The 19,368-nt window shown below is 56.9% G+C and overlaps 1 protein-coding gene across 1 annotated transcript in view; it reads left to right on the forward strand.

The window, feature by feature from the left end:
- Positions 1-19,161: 19,161 nt before the first annotated feature.
- The window catches only part of ATP6V0C (ATPase H+ transporting V0 subunit c), a gene marked incomplete at both ends in the record, with an annotated part of 10,932 nt that continues 10,725 nt past the window's right edge, over positions 19,162-19,368 (forward strand). Inside the window, one exon of the mRNA XM_082006968.1 lies at positions 19,162-19,237. Coding sequence (XP_081863094.1) covers positions 19,162-19,237 — 76 coding nt within the window. The remainder of the gene's footprint in view (positions 19,238-19,368) is intronic.

Here is a 19,368-nt window from a genome sequence, read left to right on the forward strand (position 1 = left end):
GTGCACAGGGATTTGGGTGTTTGATATCGGAAATAACTCATAACTCCTCAGAAATTCATCATAGGATATTAGTGTGGGAGTTCAAGAAGCAGTACTGAAAATCAGTGAGGTTTAGGCATCTGAGTCTCAGGCGTCTTCTAAAAGTCAGCCGCACGCGTCGGCTCAGCTTCCCTTGTGTTAGATGTGTACAGCTGCTGACACCACCACCCCCAGCAGCGAAGGTCCACGAAAGACCCCTTTTTGGTAGCTCTAGATGGCCAACCAGTCTTTCACATGGGACTAAAGGTAAATCTTCATTCTTAAAGACAGACGTTACGCAGGGTGGCTGGCAGTGTCTAACAGCTGCTCTGTGTCTATGCATTTGCAGCCGGTGTGGTGTGCTTGGAGCACACGCTACCCCCAGAGCAATTTGAGCGATGACCTGTACGAGTTTGGAAATCACAGCAGGCAGTAAAAGGGTTAACAGGTAATCCTCCTCCTGCTGACTATTCGTGTTCATATCAGTCTCGAGGCATGTGTTGTAGTGATGGTTTTAATTGATATAGCCACTACCCTACTTCAGGCATCCTGCAAGGCTAGTATGTGTGTTTTAAATTTGAATAGCCTAAATAAGCAAGAGACTGCAATAATCCAGCAGGAGAAATTGTACAATGCTGTGTCATCTTCATGCAGTCCTTTAGCTCAGTAAAAATTAATGTTCCTTTCCTGTGCAAATTGCCATGTGTAATTACGGTTGTGAGACACCTTAGTGGAATAGTGTTGTAACTCAGTTTTCTTTCCAGTACCAAAGAGGCAGTTTTTTGTCTATCTAGTTAATGGTTTTTGCTGACCAAGTGTGTATCAAAGTGGTAACTAAGCCAACAGTTTGTGTTTCATGTGAAACTCTTGAGGTGGAGACCACAGACTGTTTTTTAAGACAATGACTACAATGGGCACCTTATCGGAAAGTTAAAATTATCTGAAGTACCCCAGCTGTGAAGTGCTTTGATCACATTGTAACTGAACAACCATTGATGTAGTTTATAGTCCTTGTTTGTAGTCCCGCTGGCAGCAATGACAGTGAGAGTGCCAGTGTCACTTGATTACGCCTTTGGTGTGGAGCTGGAGAGCTGAAGGCTGGGCATCAGCTACCACAGTTCTTCAAGAGTGTATTTGCTTTCCTGAGAAGCCATTTTTGCTGTGTAATATTCTCTTGAAGGCAGAAAAGACTAGAAACTTCTGACATCAGAAACTGGAATTTATTGTAGATGGCATCTAAGCTGGTTTCAGGCCACAGGAACTGTTTTCAGCTGTTAGCCAGGTGGGACAAACTTCATCACTGGACCCAAAAGCTGTCATTCCTACAGATCATGCACTTTGACACATTCCCTTTTCTCATGAAGCATGTTAACTGGCCTTATATTAATGGAGGCTGGTTAACAAAGGGAAGGGAAAAAACTCCCATATCCTCTGTGTTGAGATAAATGAAGACAAATTGGAGGGGCAGGCAGTAAAGAGTTAAACTTCATGCCAGTAGAGATCTGTGTGTAGCCATGGAGGGGTGGCACTTGCAAATCGATCAACTCCTATTCATGTGTGTGCATTGAAATTGTGTACTTTGTCCTTGGAAATCCGTCCTCATTTTTGATGGGGCGTGATCTCCTCTGCCCGCTGACCATACAGTCACCATAGAGACAGGGATGCCATGGCCAGCAGGGACCAAGAGCTCGCCTGCAGCCATGGCACTGGAAGAGCTCAGTTCTTGCAACTGACACCCAGAGGCCGCTTGTTGGATAGATCGGAGTCTTGGGCACCTGGTTGTTAATGTTGAGATGCCTTTCTGCCAGCTGTCTTGCCATGAATTTCAGGCTATTCATAGTTGAGATGATTGTGCGTATTTATTTGGGGTGTTGTTTTTCTTCAGATGAGTGCTGGTGTGCTGCTGAATTGGTTTTCTATTCTATCATTGGAATTGCTGCCCTACATTGATGGTATTTTTGTCACTGTGCAGAATTTGGGTTATATTAAAAGGTGTTTGACTGTGGAGGCTACTGACTTGGTCCTTCATTCAAAAGGTTGTTTTCCTTCCTGTAGACCCCATAGCAAATGGCATGCTGAAACTGAGAAATAAACCTTGTAGCTTGTGCTCTCTCACATGAATTCTTCACTACAGTGAAGGGATTCCTGACGGTTTGAGATCTCACAAGGCTTCCACCAAGATCAGGTGCCAAACTGACTGTAAGAAGTGTTAGATTGGCAAATTCTTAAATGAGCTTCTTCCCTTTGATGGGGCCCAAGAGTGTGTTTTGCCCCAGCCTGTGTCTAAAATGGAGCTTAGAGGTGTCTTCTGGCCACCAACAATTCTAAGTTGTAGATCAGGCCAGCGGTGTCTGTGGATGTAGACGCCGCCATTGACTCACCTGCAGTCCTGCAGCCGCTGTGAGTCAGCGCTGCTCTCACTGGAGGCTGTGCCTTCCTTGTGCCGGCACAAGCGTGAGTGTGGGCAGCAGGCAGGCAGCCAGTCGGGGGAACTGCTTGTTTAAAACTAGTATTTTTGCTCCTCTTGATGGCTTGGGTTTAACCTGGATCTCTTCCCTGATGCTTTTTGCCATGGTTGAAAGGAGTGTTGCTCATCAGCCTCATTAGTTTAAACAAGCATTCCTGTTACTTAAGCCTAGTCTTTGCTAATGCCTGAAACTTAAATTTAAGACTTGCAGGAACTACAGGAACTTATTGGTATAGTTGGAGGATATGAAGATACTCTGAGCAAAATGCCTTTCGAAACTCCCCACACGCAATGACCGATGAAGTGAAAAAGGTGTTTGACTTTCCAGTGACGTTGCACAAAATTTTGGGGGTTTGAGTGACATTCCTGGTGGGCAGGAGGAAACAAACTGACAAACAAACATTATAAGACCTCATACCCAGCACGGGGGCTGCTGTGCTGCTGTGCCCGGCTGTTTCCAAGAGCAAAGGTGTGGTCGAAGGCAGTGCAATGTGGAAAAGGGGGATTGCTGAGCTTGCAGAAATAATTCGCAGATGATGTTCCTACCAGCATTCTGCACTGCCACGACGAGGGTTTGCTACAAAGAAAGACTGTGGCCACTAGAGGTTCCCCTTGGCCTGGTCGTCAGCTCCTTCCTCAATTACAAATAAATCCATTCCTGCAAGCCAGAAGTCCCGGAGTTTAGTAAACATTATTAGGCTGAGTACTACTTTGTTCAAAAGAGATGGGAGTAGGAAAAATGGGTATGAATAGGCTTTCTTCACTTCATTTCCAAAAGGGAGCTTAGCATTAAATACCATAAATCACAATTTTACAACTCCTTTAAAGACCTAAAACTTAATGAAAAAGATGTTCAGTAGCAGGAAAACATAACTGAGGGATCTTGAGGAGCTCAGCAATGCAGGCTGCTGATTTTGAACCTTACAGCTACTTTAAACTACCTGAGTGAGGACCTGAAAGGAAAATGGCATGCTAGATTGCATCAAGTAGTGGGAGCTCTTTATCATGCCTGGAGGGCTTGATGATGGGAAAGGTATGCGTGATGTCTCACGGGGATGGTAGTTCATAATGAAGCTGGAGGAGCCTTAAATCCTTCCTGGAAAAGGAAGGCTGTCCTCTGTCTTGCTGTGGTATGAGACGAGTGTGATGCAAGCATGATGGTTGCTAGTTGTGACTTTTTTTTCTGGATTTTCTATGCAGAGTCTTCTGTAAATGTGACACAGATACCTGCCTCTCTGGGAGATGTTTTGTAACCAGCTGATGGCACAAAACTCCTGCTGGCAGCAAACTTAAAGGTTTTCCTGCCTTTTAAAGCACCTCCTTGGGTATTTCTAGACCTGCCTTGCTATCGCTTTTCCCAAGCACCGCTTTGGTTTGCAGAGCCTCCGCGGGAGCAGCGGGGAGGGTGGTGGCTCAACTCCTTGGCTGTGCTCTGGTGTCGTAGGCTGCTTTTGACTGTTTTCAAATGACACAAATGGCTGCTCAGTGGAACTGGATCCAGACTTTAGCTGGGCAATATCTGAGAGCGTTCAGGTCTTGTTTTGCCAATCTGGTGCTGGCTTCTCTTGTGCAAATGTAGATAAGGCGCTAGGACTGACTGCGCTGTCCCTGAACCTGGATACACACCTCCTCATTGCTGACACAGCTTCAGTTCATTACTTGCTTGGCAAGTCACCTCCCTTTTTGTGGTTAAGTTGTCCTCCAAAGTTAAGGGCTGTGCCCTCCATCTGCCATTGTCTGGCAAGGTTTCTGGCTGAACTTGTCATCCTCCTGATCTCTCACAGCTGCAAAGTGAAGGCGGCAGCTTTGGAAACCCGTAGGGAAGAGTGCAAGTCCAGCGAGCCAGTGATCAGTGCCTCATCCTCCCAGCCTGTGTGCTGCTGGATCCTCTGTGCCATCAGTGACTGGGAGTCCACGTTTTGACCTGCGAGTGTTGCAGACAGAGCAGTGCCAGCGGTGGCTCCACCAACTCCAGCTCAGCAGGGCCAGCTGGCTGCAACCAGCGCTCTCCCGCTCGCAGTGGCAGGGACGCAGTCTGTTTCTCTTCCTCAGATGTTCCTCATCATGCTGTCAAATCCTGCTTCCTTAAAGCCCTCTGGGTTAATTTGAAGACCCACTTTTGCCCCCTTGCACTGTGGACTTCTGCTGTGCTGCAGGGATTGCCTCAGGCAGCCAGTCCCTTTCGAGAACCAATGCGCGTGGGCTTCTGCATCGCTTACCTTCTGCAGGGGTCTGAGTAGGCTGTGCTTTGGTGGACTCATCTTGTTAACGCTTGGAATTCAAGCCCAACAAAGACCACAGTTAGAACAAGGTTGGCTGCTCACTGTGAGTGCTGCAGAGCAACAACTTGTCCAGTTTTGTTCAAGGGAGGTTTAGGACTGAAACTTTGAGAGTTGTCACTGCTGAGCTGGGTAGAGGTGTACATCCAGCCTGGTGCATTGTCCCTTGACCTCTTGCATGCTGAATCATATACACTTGATGGAGATGACCCTTAGCAGCAAGAGGGCAACTTCTGCCTGCTCAAGCAGCACAAGGCCAGTGTCTGTGGGAGTCTCGCTGAGCTGCGGTGCGCTACAGCCAGTCGTGGCAGCCAGCTGGCGGTTGAGCCAGGATAGGTACATCTGCATCAGTCCTTTCTATCATCTTGGCACCCACAGAAACTTTGCCACACACCAGCTGTGTCTCTGCAAGTGATGCAGCACGCCGCAGCCACCCGCCCCCCTCACTGGGAGGACAGTGTAGAGAACCCGTGGGGACGGGGGACTCCAGGCTTCCTCACTGCCTCCACCGCCAAAGTGCTGCAGGACCTTCCTCGTGGCCACACTCATGCAAATTTAACAGGGGGAAGAGGCAGCAAAGTCTGAGAGATTTCTCCAGGTTTGGCTGCCTGTTTCACAGAACTGGGAAGTGAGCTTCTATCGCTGCCTCCCCCAGGGAAGGGCTGCAGCACAGGTGTAACCCTGTTGGATAATAGAGTCCTCCCCAGTTACCCAACCTTAAGACAAAGCCAGAGGAAAACTGCTTTTAGCAGTTCCACAGCTCTCAGAAATACTTCTTGATATTCCCTTCCTCTAAGGATCTGCCTAATTTTTGTCGGTAATTGTCATAACCTATATGTGTAAGTTCATTATGCTTTCTCTTACGCTCCAGGAACGTCAGCCACAGCTCCGATGTAGCACTGTGGTCCGGCACTCTTTTGGGGCAGATAAAGGCAAAGCATTTCTCAAAGTCACAGCTTCACTCGCAGCCACACCATCGGTTGTGCACCTGGGTTTGTTCCCCGCTCGTGAGCTGTTGACTCTGGAGAGAGCAGTTTAGCTTCAAGGACTGCAGGGCTCTACCGAACCGTAACTCTTGGCATTTCTGAGAGTGTGGGTCTTCTTGGGCTAGCTTCCTTCCTTAATGAGCAATAACATAACCATGTACAGATTTTTGAAATTGCAGAAGTGGAAACCACAGGGGGAATAACTGACTATCAGAGGAAATTGGATTAACATGTGTTCAACACAGCCTTGGGGGTGGAGGCAGGGGCAAGTGTAGAGGTTTCCAAAGAAGTCAAAGCACCTCTCTTTCCATGACGGCTGCCTGCCGTGTGCTCAGCCTGCTGACAGTTTTGGAGCTTGCCTCTAGCTTGGCCTGGCATCTTGGAGAGAATCTCTAGCCCGTGTTTGGGAAGGGAGATGTGCTGCTCCTTTGGCTGGGGGAGCAGATGTTCGCTTGCGCCTGTTCCCTGGGTCAGAGCAACCTCCAGCTGGTCCTGCCCTGACACCCAGGCTGCTCGGAAGAGCTGTTTGCAAAGAAGAGGGTCCAGGGCTGCCCAAAAGAAAAGGGAAGGGCAGGCTCTTGGCCCGTAAACCAGCACAAACAAGCTCCAAGCAGAAGCCTTTGGCCTGAATTGTGTCTCATGACCTCTGCCGTGATCCGTCTCTCCTGCAGCCAGAACCTACTTGCAGGGGCTGGATCTGTGTTTCCTTGTACACACGACAAGGGTACGCTCTCATGACCACCCGCGCTAGCCAGTTCCTGCCCTGCCTTCACGCTGCTTCTTTGAGGCAGAGAATGTTTTTAAGGGCTTAATGTTTAATCTGCACCCTACTAGCCAGAACAACTTGCAGAGGTTAAACAAGACTGGGAGATGGGTGCACAAGGTCCTCTTCCTTTCCAGGGCCTGTGTGCCTCCAACCTGGGAGGTTTTCAGCAGCACAGGGATGTGAAATCCAGCTGCTTGCTGGGGCTGATGAAAAGCGCACGATGAACAACCACCTCCAGGGCAAAGAGTTGCGCTGTGAGCACAGGAAAGAGGGAGAAATAGAAAGTTTTTAATTTCTGGGCAATTTTTTTGCAAAAACACACCACTCATGGCAACGCAGGAGCAGATGCGTTTGGAAGCAAGCCCTTGGTGGCCCCGGGCACTGTTGCATCAGTGCCTTTCCCCCCCCGCCATGCCCAAGCCGTGGGACCAGCTTTGTCCCTGTTGTCCTCGGGCATAGGCTCAGAGTCTCCCTTCTCCCAGGGCTGCGTGACTGGGGATTGTCCAGCAGGTCCCACTTGAAACCCAGAGCCAGCCGGTGTCCTCTGAGCAACAGCTCTGCCCTGGCCTCAAACAAGCCCCAGTGAAGGATCTTATCATGGACTAATCTTCCCTGCTGCTGGTCACTCACAGTCGCTGAAACGAGACAGAAGGGATCTGTCCTGAAAGCCCCTGGGGACCAAAAATCTCTCTCCCAATCACAAATGTCTCCTGCTGACTTTCCTGCGTGCAACTGGGTTTAGACCGTGTGGTCCCCAGGGGACCCCAGTGAGGTCCAGAGCGTTGGGCTGCCCCCCCAGCCGGCCGCCCCGGCGGGGAGCTCCTCTCCCGCATCTCCTGGTGAGGGAGCAGCGAAGAGCCGGGCACCGCAGGCTCTGCCAGGCTGCTGCAGCTCGCGGCAGCTTTTCTGCAAGCCTGGAGATGGGGAGGGTTGGGCCACGAGGACGAGCAGGGCCCCGGGACAGAGCGATAGCTTGGTGAGCGTGGTGCCTGCGCATCGGCAAATACTGCTAACACGTGTAGCTGTGCAGGCGCTCATAAATAATGAGCTATTCCTGAGCTCAGGCTGTCCCATATGATCCTGACTGTGTGAGCTGATGGGGAAAAAATCTCCTTATGGAGATGTTCCTTGGAGAGGCCCAGGACCGTGCACATCGCCACTCTCCTCGGTGCTCAGCCAGCTCGAAGCCGGCTGCGGGAGGGATGGGGTGAGGACAGAGCGACGTCAAGTCCTGGAGAGAGGATGGAGGAGGGACCAAACTCAGATTTGGCTCGAGATGTTTGGCTCACCGGAGATTTACTGCCCTGACCTTAGTTAAGGGGCTGGAATCTAATCACAGCCCCCCACATTGCAGGGAGGTGAACTCCCCTTCCTGGCACATGCCAGGGGGTATTCGGCCACTTTCCCCCTCTGGGGACAGGAGGGTGGTCGGGTGGGCGAGTTCCCTGCAGGGCCAGGCTGCAGGGACGTTGCGGGGACTGCGCTCATCCCTGGCTGTCCCCAGTTTCTGTCGGGAACTAAAGGTGACGGCGTTTCCCTCTCTTTCAAAAGGCTAAAGAGTCACAAAGCTGGATTTATTCCCACTGTAAAACCCCCTGGTTTTATAAAACCCTCAAAGCAGTGCTGGAAAGCACGACGCTTCGTTACCTGTGTTGTCATCTGGGCTTCGTGCCATGGCTGTCCTTACCTCCGGCTCTCTGAACCATGCCATTCAAAACCTGACAGTAAATAAAATACATAAAATCAGCTTCTTTTAATCTGTTGCGCATACGCTGCCCTTTAATTTCTGCACTGTACTTATGGGATATGGTGGAAAGAGGAACTGATTGTTTTCATGTGTGCCCCACATATTTCCACTGAGTGTCCTCTACCTCTTCCCCTTTCCTGAGCCAATATCCCTGTGTGATCTTTTGTCATCCACAAACGCTCCTTGCTCTTCCACATCCACTGATCTTTGCTGTCTTGGCTGTGTCTTCTTCAAAACCCAGTGGTTAATGTAATCCTGCCTCTCTGCCCCCAGCAAAGAGCCCAAATTCAAGATCTCCCTGCAGCCCTGCAGTAAGCGATGTCTGCTGAGCCCGTGACGGATGGCCAGCCGAAAAAGCACGAAAAAGCAGAGGACTGGGCTTTGGAAGCCCTGGGCTCACGGTCCAGATCTGCTGCTTCGGTGGCACCGAGGTGAGCCGGACCCTGCTGCAGGTCCATGGTACACAGTAATTTCTCCGACCATTATCTTCTTTCTTGGGTGTTTTGCCCTTGAGGGCAGTGCATCTCCTGCCAACAGCGGTGGGCACAGCTGGACCCTGCCTTTGGCTGAGGCTTGGGGTCCACCTGTAACACAAATACAAACGGGCAGCAGCAACCTGCAGGTAAGTGCCCCGCTCCCTGCTCTGCTGAAGTCTTGCACTGGACCCTTTGGAGGTTGCTGGATTTCTTTGTGGTCTTTTCTCCTTGCTGGGATAGCAAAGCCATCTGATTAAGACCATCTTTGACTAGACGTGACAGAGCGTCCTCCAGAGGAGATGTCTGACACCATGCCCGGCGTGGCTGAGGACGGGCACAGGTGGAGGACACCCCAATACCGTCCCCAGCCCGCCTCTGGCACCCCGGGAAAAGCTGTGGTCCCACCTGGACCTGCCTCTGCTTTCCCCAGCTGCGGCAGCGGGGACATTCGCTGCTCATTGCCCTTCGCAGGCGCGCGCAGAGCTGGCCCAGCCGCCCCGGTCTGGCAAATCCCAGCCTTGGGGCTGGGTAAAGTCTTGTGATTTTTCTTCTCTCTCCTGCAAGGCGGCTCTAAAATACAGTCTCCAGGGTCTGGGTGTGACCCCGGCTTGCAAGCACCAGTGCTTTCTCTGGGGGGGTTTAGAGAAGGCGGCAACGCATGAAGCCAGGGACAAGGGAAACCCTGAAAGCTCAGCCCACCCCGTCTCGAGGCGTGAATTTGGCACAGTGGGATTTTTTGATCATTTCCTGTAGCCCAAGAGGAACAGAGACTCTTCCCTCCCCCTGCCGGGGCCTTTCCTGCATCCTTGTGGTCCTTCTCCTTCCTGACGAGGTGCTTATTCCCAATCAGGCGCCCATGCTTTTGGAAAACAGGCGCTGGCCTCCGCGGCCGGCGTGCCGGCACAGCCCGGCGGCTACCGCGTGGCCACCCGCCCCGGCACGGGGCTCCGGGCAGCTCAGATAAGCAGATGTGCCCTTCGTCACCGTGATTAGCTAACCGTCCTCTCGCTACTGGCGCGGCGTTCCGCATCGGGTGCTGTAGGAGAGGAACCGCCTGCAAGAGAGATGTGAAACCAGGAAACAGAAAAATGACTCTTAAAATAAAAAGGCCTCGTGTCTTGCCCGACAGCAGCTCTGGAGCTAGCCGGGGCTCAGCAGGCAGCTCCCATTCCCCAGCAAAGTGAGCAAGGAAATAACGGCCCGATAGGGAAATAAAAAAAGCAAAGGCAAGCACGTTCCTTCTCCCTTTCAGTTTGTCTTTGCTAAAACGAAGCGATAACCAAGTGCTGTTTCATTTGAGTTGCCCGCAGCGTTTTGGTTTGGGTGCTCCCAGGCAGCGAGGACACGGCCGGGAAAGCTGTTGGCCGAGCCGGCTGCCGCAGCCTTTGCCCGGCAGCTGGTCGGGGGGGTAAGACTGGGGGGACGTCGCGCCCCATCACGAGTTAGCGGAGGCTGCTGGGGGCCGGAGCACGGCGACCGTGGGCCCCCCCGTCCAGGTGCAGTGAGATTGGGGTGCTGCCAGCACCCGCACCCAGAAACACATCAGCAGGAAAACTGGTCGCTCCAGCTCAGGGACAGAACCGTGGTTGGGGACAATCTAACCCTGTTTTGGCGAATTTCTTCACCCGGTCAGAAATACCCTTTTCTGTATGTCAAGCCCGGCAGAGATGCGTGCGCAGGAGGGGGGTGGGAGGCAGGGGCACGCCGCACCCAAGAAGCCCCGGCGGAGAGGAGCTTTGGGTGCTCCCAGCCGGCTGCCACAGAGCTGCCGCCGGCGCCGACACCGGCTCCATCTCACCTCTAGTTGTTGAGGCGTCCACAGGCACGAGAAGCCCAGAGGAGAGGTCGGCGCGGCAGCCGGACGGAGGCAGCACGCAGAGGTGATGCTCCATCGGAGTGCAGGAGCGAGGCCGGAGGAGCCAAAAGCAGAGCTGCCGCGCGGGAATACCTGGGAAGTGCCAGAGGGATCGGATTTAATTTGCTAATTGGTAGCAGGGTACTGTGACGAGAGCTGAGCCGGGCAGGGAGGCAGAGGGGAGGCTCCTGCCCTGGCACAGCTCGGAGTAGAAGGACGGCGATTCTGCCGGCCGCCTCGCCGCACGGCCGCAGCCGCTCCGCGGGAAGGCGGCGTGTCCCGCCAGCAGCCGCGCTTCCACCCCGCTCTGCGCCTGCCCGTCCTGCAGGCAGAGGGAGAGCCGGCAGCGCGGAGCAGGAGGGGGTTTGTGGCGGGGGGCAGAGCCGTGGCACTGTCCCAGCCCGGTGACGAAGGGCAGATTCGGGGCAGCCCAGCACAGCAGCTGAAGCAGCTCCCGGCCAAGCAGAAAGCCTCTGCCCTCACCTTTCCTGGCAGAAACCAACTCATGTTTTCTCCCCAAAACTGAGCGTGGTGCCGAGCAACAACCCAAAATCGGGCTTCTCTTCCTTGGTGCCCTGTGGCTGCCCGTTCTCGGCATCCGCCGGCAGCTCCATCCCCAAAAAGCGGTGGCCACGCGGCCTGAGCACAGCGCCCAGGTCTTTGCCTTGCCCTGCCACGTCCCGTCCCCTCACCCCCGCGCCTGCTGTCCCCTGGGCAATGGGTCGCCAGCTCCTGGGGCCGGCAAGGAAGCGCCCGCGGGCAGGCGAGTCCCAGCTGCGTGCCGGGCTGGCTCCTGGCTCTCCCACGTGGGACGGGGTCTGCTGTCGCTGCAGGGAAGATAACAAATACCGCCCGCCTCCGCAAGCGTCTGGCAGGAAAATCTCACGGTTTGGAGGCTCCGGTGCCGAATCAACCGACGCTTTGGGTTTACGCCGCTCTGGGTGTCTCGGCGTGGGAGCACGGCCCACACGCGGCTCCCTGCCACCGAGCATCCCTCCCACCGGCTTTGCCGGAGCTCGCTTCTGCCAGGTCCGGCACCAAGGACAAGTTCTATCGCTTGGGCGAAGTAACATAAACGTGTGCGGTGCTTTGCGTGCTGAGCTGCTGGTCACGGTTGATTGAAGAGCCGTCGCCGCCAGCTTCCAGCCTGCGGGAGAGCGGCACTCTGCATCTCCGTCTCACCAAGCAGCATCTCTCCAAAGTGTCTCTCCAGGACACATCAGCTGCTCCAGTCCCCCATTTGCAGACTGGCTTCCAAAAACAGGCGTGGGGTTGCAGCGGGAAGGTTTGCCGTGCTGGCTCTCAGTATTTGCCTTCAAGAGCTCCGAGATGCAGTACAAGTACAGTTTCAGCACGGGAAAACCACGTCAGCTCCTTCTAGCAATGCAAACCTGGTGATCAAGGACCCAAATCTGCTACAGCACTGCAGGTGCAGCCAGCGCTTTAAAGAGAGGGTTGCTGAAAGGTGTGAGGGGTGGCTAGGGCATCCCACACAGAGCTCACCCAGCGCCCAAGAAATTCCTGCAATTTTGATGGGTCCATTTGACAGTAAAATTAGCTGGTCGTGCTGCATCGGAGACAATCACCCAACCAAGCAGCAGACGCGGCACCGTGCAACTTCCACGAGTAACTATGGTAACCCAGAGCAAATAAATGCTATTTTCAAACCACGGGCAGAAGTTTCTCGTGGGAAGCTCTGGCTGATCCCAGCTGCTGGCTGAGTGCTGGGGTCTGGGCATGGATGCCTGGCGGAGGGAGGGATGGATGGAGAAGACCAGTCAATGCACAGCGCATGGTCCTGGGGAGGACCAGGAGCTCCTCCTGCTTGCCTCCTGGCATGTCAGGAAAAGGACAATGGGAAAAAAAAATCAGCTTTTTCTCTACACTGTCCCCAGGAGCTGAAGAAGCTGTTGAAACAAGGATGATTTCCCAACTGCGTTCGCCCACGAGCATGGCATGGAAAAGAGGGAGATCAGAGGTTTTATGTAGGGCAGGAAAGTCCTGGACAGAACGATGAGAAGGGAACAGGATTAGATTAGGTTAGGTCAGAATAGTATAGAATGGGGTGGGATGGGATGGGGTAGGGTGGGGTAGGGTAGGATTAGAGGCCCCGAATTTGCCTCATCAAGAAGTCTAGCACCAGGTAGTATCCCAGATAAGACGGAGTTAACAGCTCAGGATGGAAATCAGTTAATTAAGACCCAAGTAGAGCAAGAAAAACCTCATTTGCAAATCAGCCAAGGTCCTGACTTCCTGGGAGATGGTGTCACCCCAGGAACTTGAGGAGCAGGGAGGAGCCAGGGAATGGTCCCCCCCAGCCCCATGGCTCCGTCCGTGTGATTTTGGCAAGAGGCCGCCGGAGACACTGAATGAGGAAATGCTCCGGCCGGGCTTGCTCCACTGCTGGCGAGTGTTTGCCGCCAAGGCTGAGGGCGGCGGGTCGCGGTCAGCCCTCCTTTTCCCATCCCCACTCCAGCACCAGCTCAGCTCCACTGACCCTTCAGACACCTTCCCAGCCCCGGCCGAGAGCCTGCCCGGCCTTGTCCTGGGAGGTATAGAGCCTTTTTAGCACCCTGACACCAAATCCCCTTGGGAGGACCAGGTGGCCGGAGCATCCCCGGCCAAAGCACCCTGTCCCGCAGCAACGTGCCTCCACGCCAGCACCTCCACGCCCGGACCCTCCGGAGGGGCAGGAGGCTCCCAGCCGGCTGTCCAGACCCCTTCCAGCCCTGCGTCGTGACGCGGGCGAAGCCACCGGCACCACTGCAACGTTTAGAACCGGGAGCTTGGAGCAGGTACAGATCCCCTGGCAAACAGCTGATCTGGCTTGCCGAAAACCAGCCGGGGTCAGGGAAGAGAAGCAGCCCTGCTGTCCCGGACGGCAGCACCGAGCAGCCCGTGGCCGGCTCCCGCCCGCTAAAAGCCGCTGCCGAAAGCTGGAGCCCCGTGTTCAGTCGCTCTCCAGCACGTTTTGTTCACGCAAAGACGGATGCTCGGTCCCGGAGTGGTGGGAAAGGCACCTGCCATAAGGTCCCTCAGAAAGTGCCCCCCAAAAAGGTGGTGGCACCCAGAGGCACCCGCTGGAAAGCCCTTCTCAACCCTCTGCTCCCTTCCTCGGGATGGGAACGACCGACAGTCACCCTTTGGTTGCATTCGTTGCGGTGCCGTGGAATGCCACCGGAGACGCACGTGGAGCGGGGCTAATCCGGCCCAAAACTAAAAGGCCAGACTGGAGGTGACGGACCCCCAGCTTCCACAGCGAACGCGTGGGCACGTTGGGCGGCAGCCTGGCAAGCGTCTGCCCGGCGGTGCGCGGAGGGTGAGTGCGAGCTGCTGTGGGAACAGTAACGTGGGTTCTCCTGCCCCTGGGCTTCCGGCTCTCTGCCTTCGATACCGCGTTCGCCTCCCGGTTCTGCGTTGAGTTTTGTTCCCTGCTTTCATTGTCCTTCCACGGAGGCAGAAAGCATCCCCGCACCTCCACAAGGCAGAACCCGCAGCGGCACGAGAGCTGCCGGGGACCCCACTTAGGGGTGGCAGTGGGGCCGGGGGTACCCCGGGGGGCCGGATGGGGTGCAGCACCCATTGGGGCAGAGCAGCGCCGGCTCCGAGGAGCAGGATGAGAGAGACTCCATCCGAGGGGGCCCGTCACGCCAGGGTCTGCGCGGGCCGGGGGACACAGCTGCAGCAGCAGAGAGTTAGTGATGGTGGCAATACTGTGTTTTTAAACAGCGACAGCGCAGAAAGCATTTCACAGAATCACAGAAGGGTTTGGGTGGGAAGGGACCTCTCAAGGCCATCCAGTCCAACCCCCTGCAGCGAGCAGGGACATCTTCAACTCGAGCAGGGTGCTTAGAGCCCCGTCCAGCCTGACCTGGGATGTGTCCAGGGATGGGGCATCGACCACCTCTCTGGGCAACCTGGGCCAGTGTCTCACCATCCTCACTGTGAAACATTTCTCCCTTATATCCAGTCTAAATCTGCCCTTTTTTAGTTTAAAACCGTTACCCCTTGTCCTGTCACTACAGGCCCTGCTAAACAGTCTGTCCCCACCTTTCTCCTCAGCCCCTCTCAGCCCTGGCAGCTGCAGGAAGGTCTCCCCGGAGCCTTCTCTGCTCCGGGCTGAGCCCCTCCAGCTCTCCCAGCCTGTCCTCCCAGCAGAGCTGTTCCAGCCCTCGGAGCATTGCTGGGGCCTCCTCTGGCCCCGCTCCAGCAGGTCCGTGTCTCTCCTGTGCCGAGGGCTCCAGAGCTGGATGCAGCACTGCAGGGGGGTCTCCCCCAGAGCGGGGCAGAGGGGCAGAATCCCCTCCCTCGCCCTGCTAGCCACATGGCTTTGGGGGCAGCCCAGGACACAGTTGGCTTCTGGGCTGCGAGCGCACATTGCCGGCTCATGTCCAGCTTTTCACCAAGAGTACCCTCAAGTCCTTCTCCATGGGGCTGCTCTCCAGCCTTTATCCCCCAGCCTGTGCTGATACCGGGGGTTGCCCCTACCCAGGTGCAGGACCCTGCCCTTGTCCTTGTTGAACCTCATGAGGTTCACACAGGTCCATTCCTCGAGGTTATCCAGGTCCCTCTGAATGGCATCATGTCCCTTGGGTGTGCTAACCGCACCATTCAGCTTGGTGTCCTCTGCAAAGTGTACTAGTGTTAAATTACTCTTGGGTACCTCCTGCAGCTCACCTGGCACCCGGGCATGACAGGGAGCCAGACAAGGTTACACAGGTTGTCACCAACATCCAAACAGTCCTTCCTCTCCCCTGTCCCGCGTGGGCTTTGCACATCCTCACGTCCACCCACTCCACCCACCGCAGCCACACCTGGGCAACCAGTGTGGCTCAGTGGGCATCCCAGGAGGATGCTCAGCACACCGTCCCTCCGCTGCTCGTGGTCATTCTGGGCTTGTGGGGCGTGAGTGGAGGAGGACCAGGCAGTCCCAGGCAGGTGGAAGGAGATGGGTGCTCCTGTTCCCAGCACCCAGCCCTTCCCCACGTGCGTGCCCCAAGGAGAGGCGCATGTTTGCACTGCGACGTGCCGCAGGAACCACGCCAGCCCCGCCATGACCTCTCCTTGCCTTCGCCTGGTCGGCTCTAGCAGCGGGGGAATGAGCGGGGCGGAGCGCGGCTAAATAAATACAGGGCACAGGGCACAGGAGAAAACGTAAAATGAAGTATTTTGGAAGAAAGAATTGTCAAAAGCATAAAAAAAATCCTTTCTATGAATCAGCAATATCTGGTGAAAGCCCAATCTATTTATTGGACCATTTTGCTGGAGAACTGAGACCCAGGGACATTGCGTGAGTCCGAAATGAAGAGCTTGGGAGGAGGAGGAAGGGGGAAGGACAAGAAGGCTTGGCTCAAGATGCTTGTGCCCCCCAGGATTTTGGCTGTGACCGCAGTGCAGGGGCAAGGAGGATCCCGGCATCCCGCAGCTCCAAAGGGCGGAAGGAGGGAAGCTCAGCCCGTGGGATGCCGCTCAGCCCTTCTGCAGACACAGCGTCCCCGACGTGCCGCCGCCGCCACTCGTGAGCTCGCTGCTACAAGGAGGCTCTTTGTTCGCTGGCGATGGCTGTTCGCTGGGCGGACGGGAGCGACGGTGCGGAGCTGGAGCTGGATGATTTGTGGGAAGCTGCCGGTGGGCGAGGGGAAGCGGGGCCGGGGTGGCCGGCTGGCACGGAGCCGGGCGCAGGGAGGGGAGATGTCGGCGTTATGGCACCTGGGAAACAGGAGCCGCTCCATCCTGCCCGGCGGGACCCAGGAGTGGCACAGGGAGCCTCAGTGGCAGTGGGTGCCCGGAGGCACAGGGGGAAGAGCATCCTCTGGGAACCCCCTAAAATCCACCCTGCTCCCCAAGTCCCTGCTTGAAATATCAATGCTGGTGTTGCCCCAGTCCACAGCCGTCCCTGGGGCTGCAACGCCCTCGCCCGGCACCATGTCAGCACCCATCAGGTGCTGGCACCGCCGCGGCTTCATGGGTAAATCCGTGGGTGCAGAAGACCGGGCTCGTCCCTGCCGGCCAGGGTGCTCGTGCCACGCTCGGCACGCCGCAGCCGGGCCAGGCTCGGTGCTCAGAGAGGTGCCCGCTCTGGGTGAGGACTGGCAGCGACGCAGCCGGGCAAAGCCCAGGCAGGCACCGGGCTGGCACAGACCCCGGCATGACGAGTGGGATGAGGCACCGCCGGTCCCTGCTCCCCTCACCAGCCCAAATTTGGTGAATAAAATGCCAATGCTGCCAGCGCCTGAGGGATGAGAAATTCACCCAACGACCAATTGCTCTGGACCTCTGGGTCAGGGATTGTCCCCACCCTAGTGAAAGGCTTCCCGATGTTAACTGAGGCTGCTGGAAACGCTCATTAGTAATAACAGCCACCCCCATAGCAACAATGACAGTAGCATGATGACAAACTACACATCCCAGGGTGCAAGACTGCAGGAAAAACAGCATAGTGGTGGTGGCGATGGTTGTGATGGTGGCAGTGATGGTGACGGTAGCAGTAGTGGCAGTAATGGTGGCAGTGATGATGGTGGTGGTGGTGGTGGCAGTGATGGAATGGTGACAGTGGTGGTGCTGGTGGTGGTGATGGTGGCAGTGGCAGCACTGGTGGTGGCAGTGATGGTGGTGACAATGTGTGCTCCACACGTGGGACCCACAGCCCCTGCGCCCACCTCAGCCTGGGCTTGGGACAGGGTCCCCCTCTGGGGCTCTGACCCCCAGCAGCACCCCACAGCCCATCTCCTCCACTGAGCCGACGTGTCCTGGAGCCGGTCCCCAGCGACGGAGCCATTTGTGTCCAGCCAGCAGGCAGGGAATTTGCCAAGCAGGGTTTAAATCCCGTTCTCACCTTCCCTGTGAGCTTTGACAAGTCTGAGGTGCCCAGAAAAGTGGCAACAATGGGAAAAGGCAGGTGGCCCTCGATTAATTAAGAGATCTGGTATTTCAGGACATCAGAAGAACAGCAGGATTTGTGGCAACAGCAAAAGCAAGCGCAGGCAACTATTAACGAACAGGCCAAATCCAGAATTAACGTGATTTTTTTCTAGAATACCCTGGGTAACAGAAACGGCATCAGCCATCCTTTTGGGGTGGGCTGCAGCAGCGTCTTTCTGGGATGTTTCGGGATAGGGTTAGCTCAGAGGGGGGTTTGCCTGCACCCTGCCTGGGGCGGGGGGTGGGCGGCAGCGCCCATGGTGGGGTGATACTGTGGTTCAAACAGCCCATCTGTTCCCCTCCAGCCCCGGGGGAGAAGGATGAGCCAGAGGCGCCGGTCACCATCTCACAAGGGAGCAGGAGATACGCCGGGGAGAGGAGCGGCGGCGATGGAGAACACCAGTGGGATGCTGCCGGGCCCAGACCCCAGAGGAGGTGGAGTTGGAGACCCCCCAGAGGGGACCCCAAGCCATCAAGACCCCATGGACACAGTTATGTCTCCCGTGGGGAGCCCAGAGCAAGAGAGCCCAGCGCAGGGGACAGGGCCCTGCATGGGGGTCAGGGTACGCAGGGCACAGCATGCGGGCAGGGCACAGGGGGTGTGACACATAGCACACACCATGGGGGACGTGGCACTGGGGACACGGCACATGGGAGAGGGACCACAGGAAATGGCCCTGGGCACGTGTCATGTGGGACAGAGGACACAGAACACGGCACATGGGATGCACCAGAGGACGTGGCACCAGGGACACGGCACATGGGAGAGGGGACACACCATGGAGATGTGGCACCTGGGACACGGCACATGGTAGAAGGGACACGGCACGTGGGAGAGGGGACGCACCATGGGGGACGTGGCCCCGGGGACAGGCGACACGGCAGAGGGGGCAGGGAGGATGGCACATGGCACAGGAGGTGCTGCAGAGGACACCGAACAGGCGGCACGTCCCAGCCCCGGCACCGGCACCCCCGGCCCGGGCAGGACCCGCCGCGTGGGCGGGGCCGCGCCCTGGGCACGCCCCTTATGCTAATGAGCGCTGAATCACGCTCAAGCGGGACGCGGCCTCCGGGAAGGACCGAACCACTCACACGGAGGGGAGGAGCGAGTGGAGGGGAGCAGATTGGGGGGGCCGGCGCGGCCAAGGCCCCCGCTCGTGACACGGGGCGCGGCGGGAGGAGCGGGCTCCGCTCGTCCTCGGGGCGAGACCCGTCGTGGGAGCGGAGAATCTGGCGCGGGGGGAGGGGGCGGCGGGCGGGACCCCCCGGCCGCGCGCGCGTGGTGGCGGCCGAAGGAGGGGCGGGCGGGCGGGGGCGGTGGGCGCGGTCACGTGACGGGCGGGCCGCCGCCATTTTGTCCTGCGGAGGCAGTATTTAGGGCGCAGCGCCGGGCCGCCGCGCACTCCTGCCGGGACGGAGGTCCGCGCCGCCCTCCCTCTCTCCCTTTCCCGCCCGCGGCCGGCCCCCCGCTCCCGCCCGCAGCCGGCCTCCGCCCCGTCTCCCTCCTTCCCTCCCCGCCCTCCTCGCCTCCGCCATTTTGTGGCCGAGCGCTGCCTGCGGAGGACCGGCGCCGCGGCGGAGCCTCCCGCCTCCCCTTCGCGCTCCCGCTCCCATCGGCGCCTCGCCCCGGCCCGGCCCGCGCAGCCATGTCCTCCAGCGCCAGCCCCGAGTACGCCTCCTTCTTCGCCGTGATGGGCGCCTCGGCTGCCATGGTCTTCAGCGGTGAGCGCCCGTCCGGCCTCCCCGGGGGGGTGTCGGGGCCTGGAGCTGCCGGGGTGGGGGGAGCACGGTCTGGCTCGCCGGGGGAGCGGTTTGGCCGGGGCGGGGGGGGGAAGCACCCCTTTCCCCGTCCG

This window comes from Phaethon aethereus (genome assembly GCF_964289735.1).
Source record: "Phaethon aethereus genome assembly, chromosome: 15".
NCBI lineage: Eukaryota > Metazoa > Chordata > Aves > Phaethontiformes > Phaethontidae > Phaethon > Phaethon aethereus.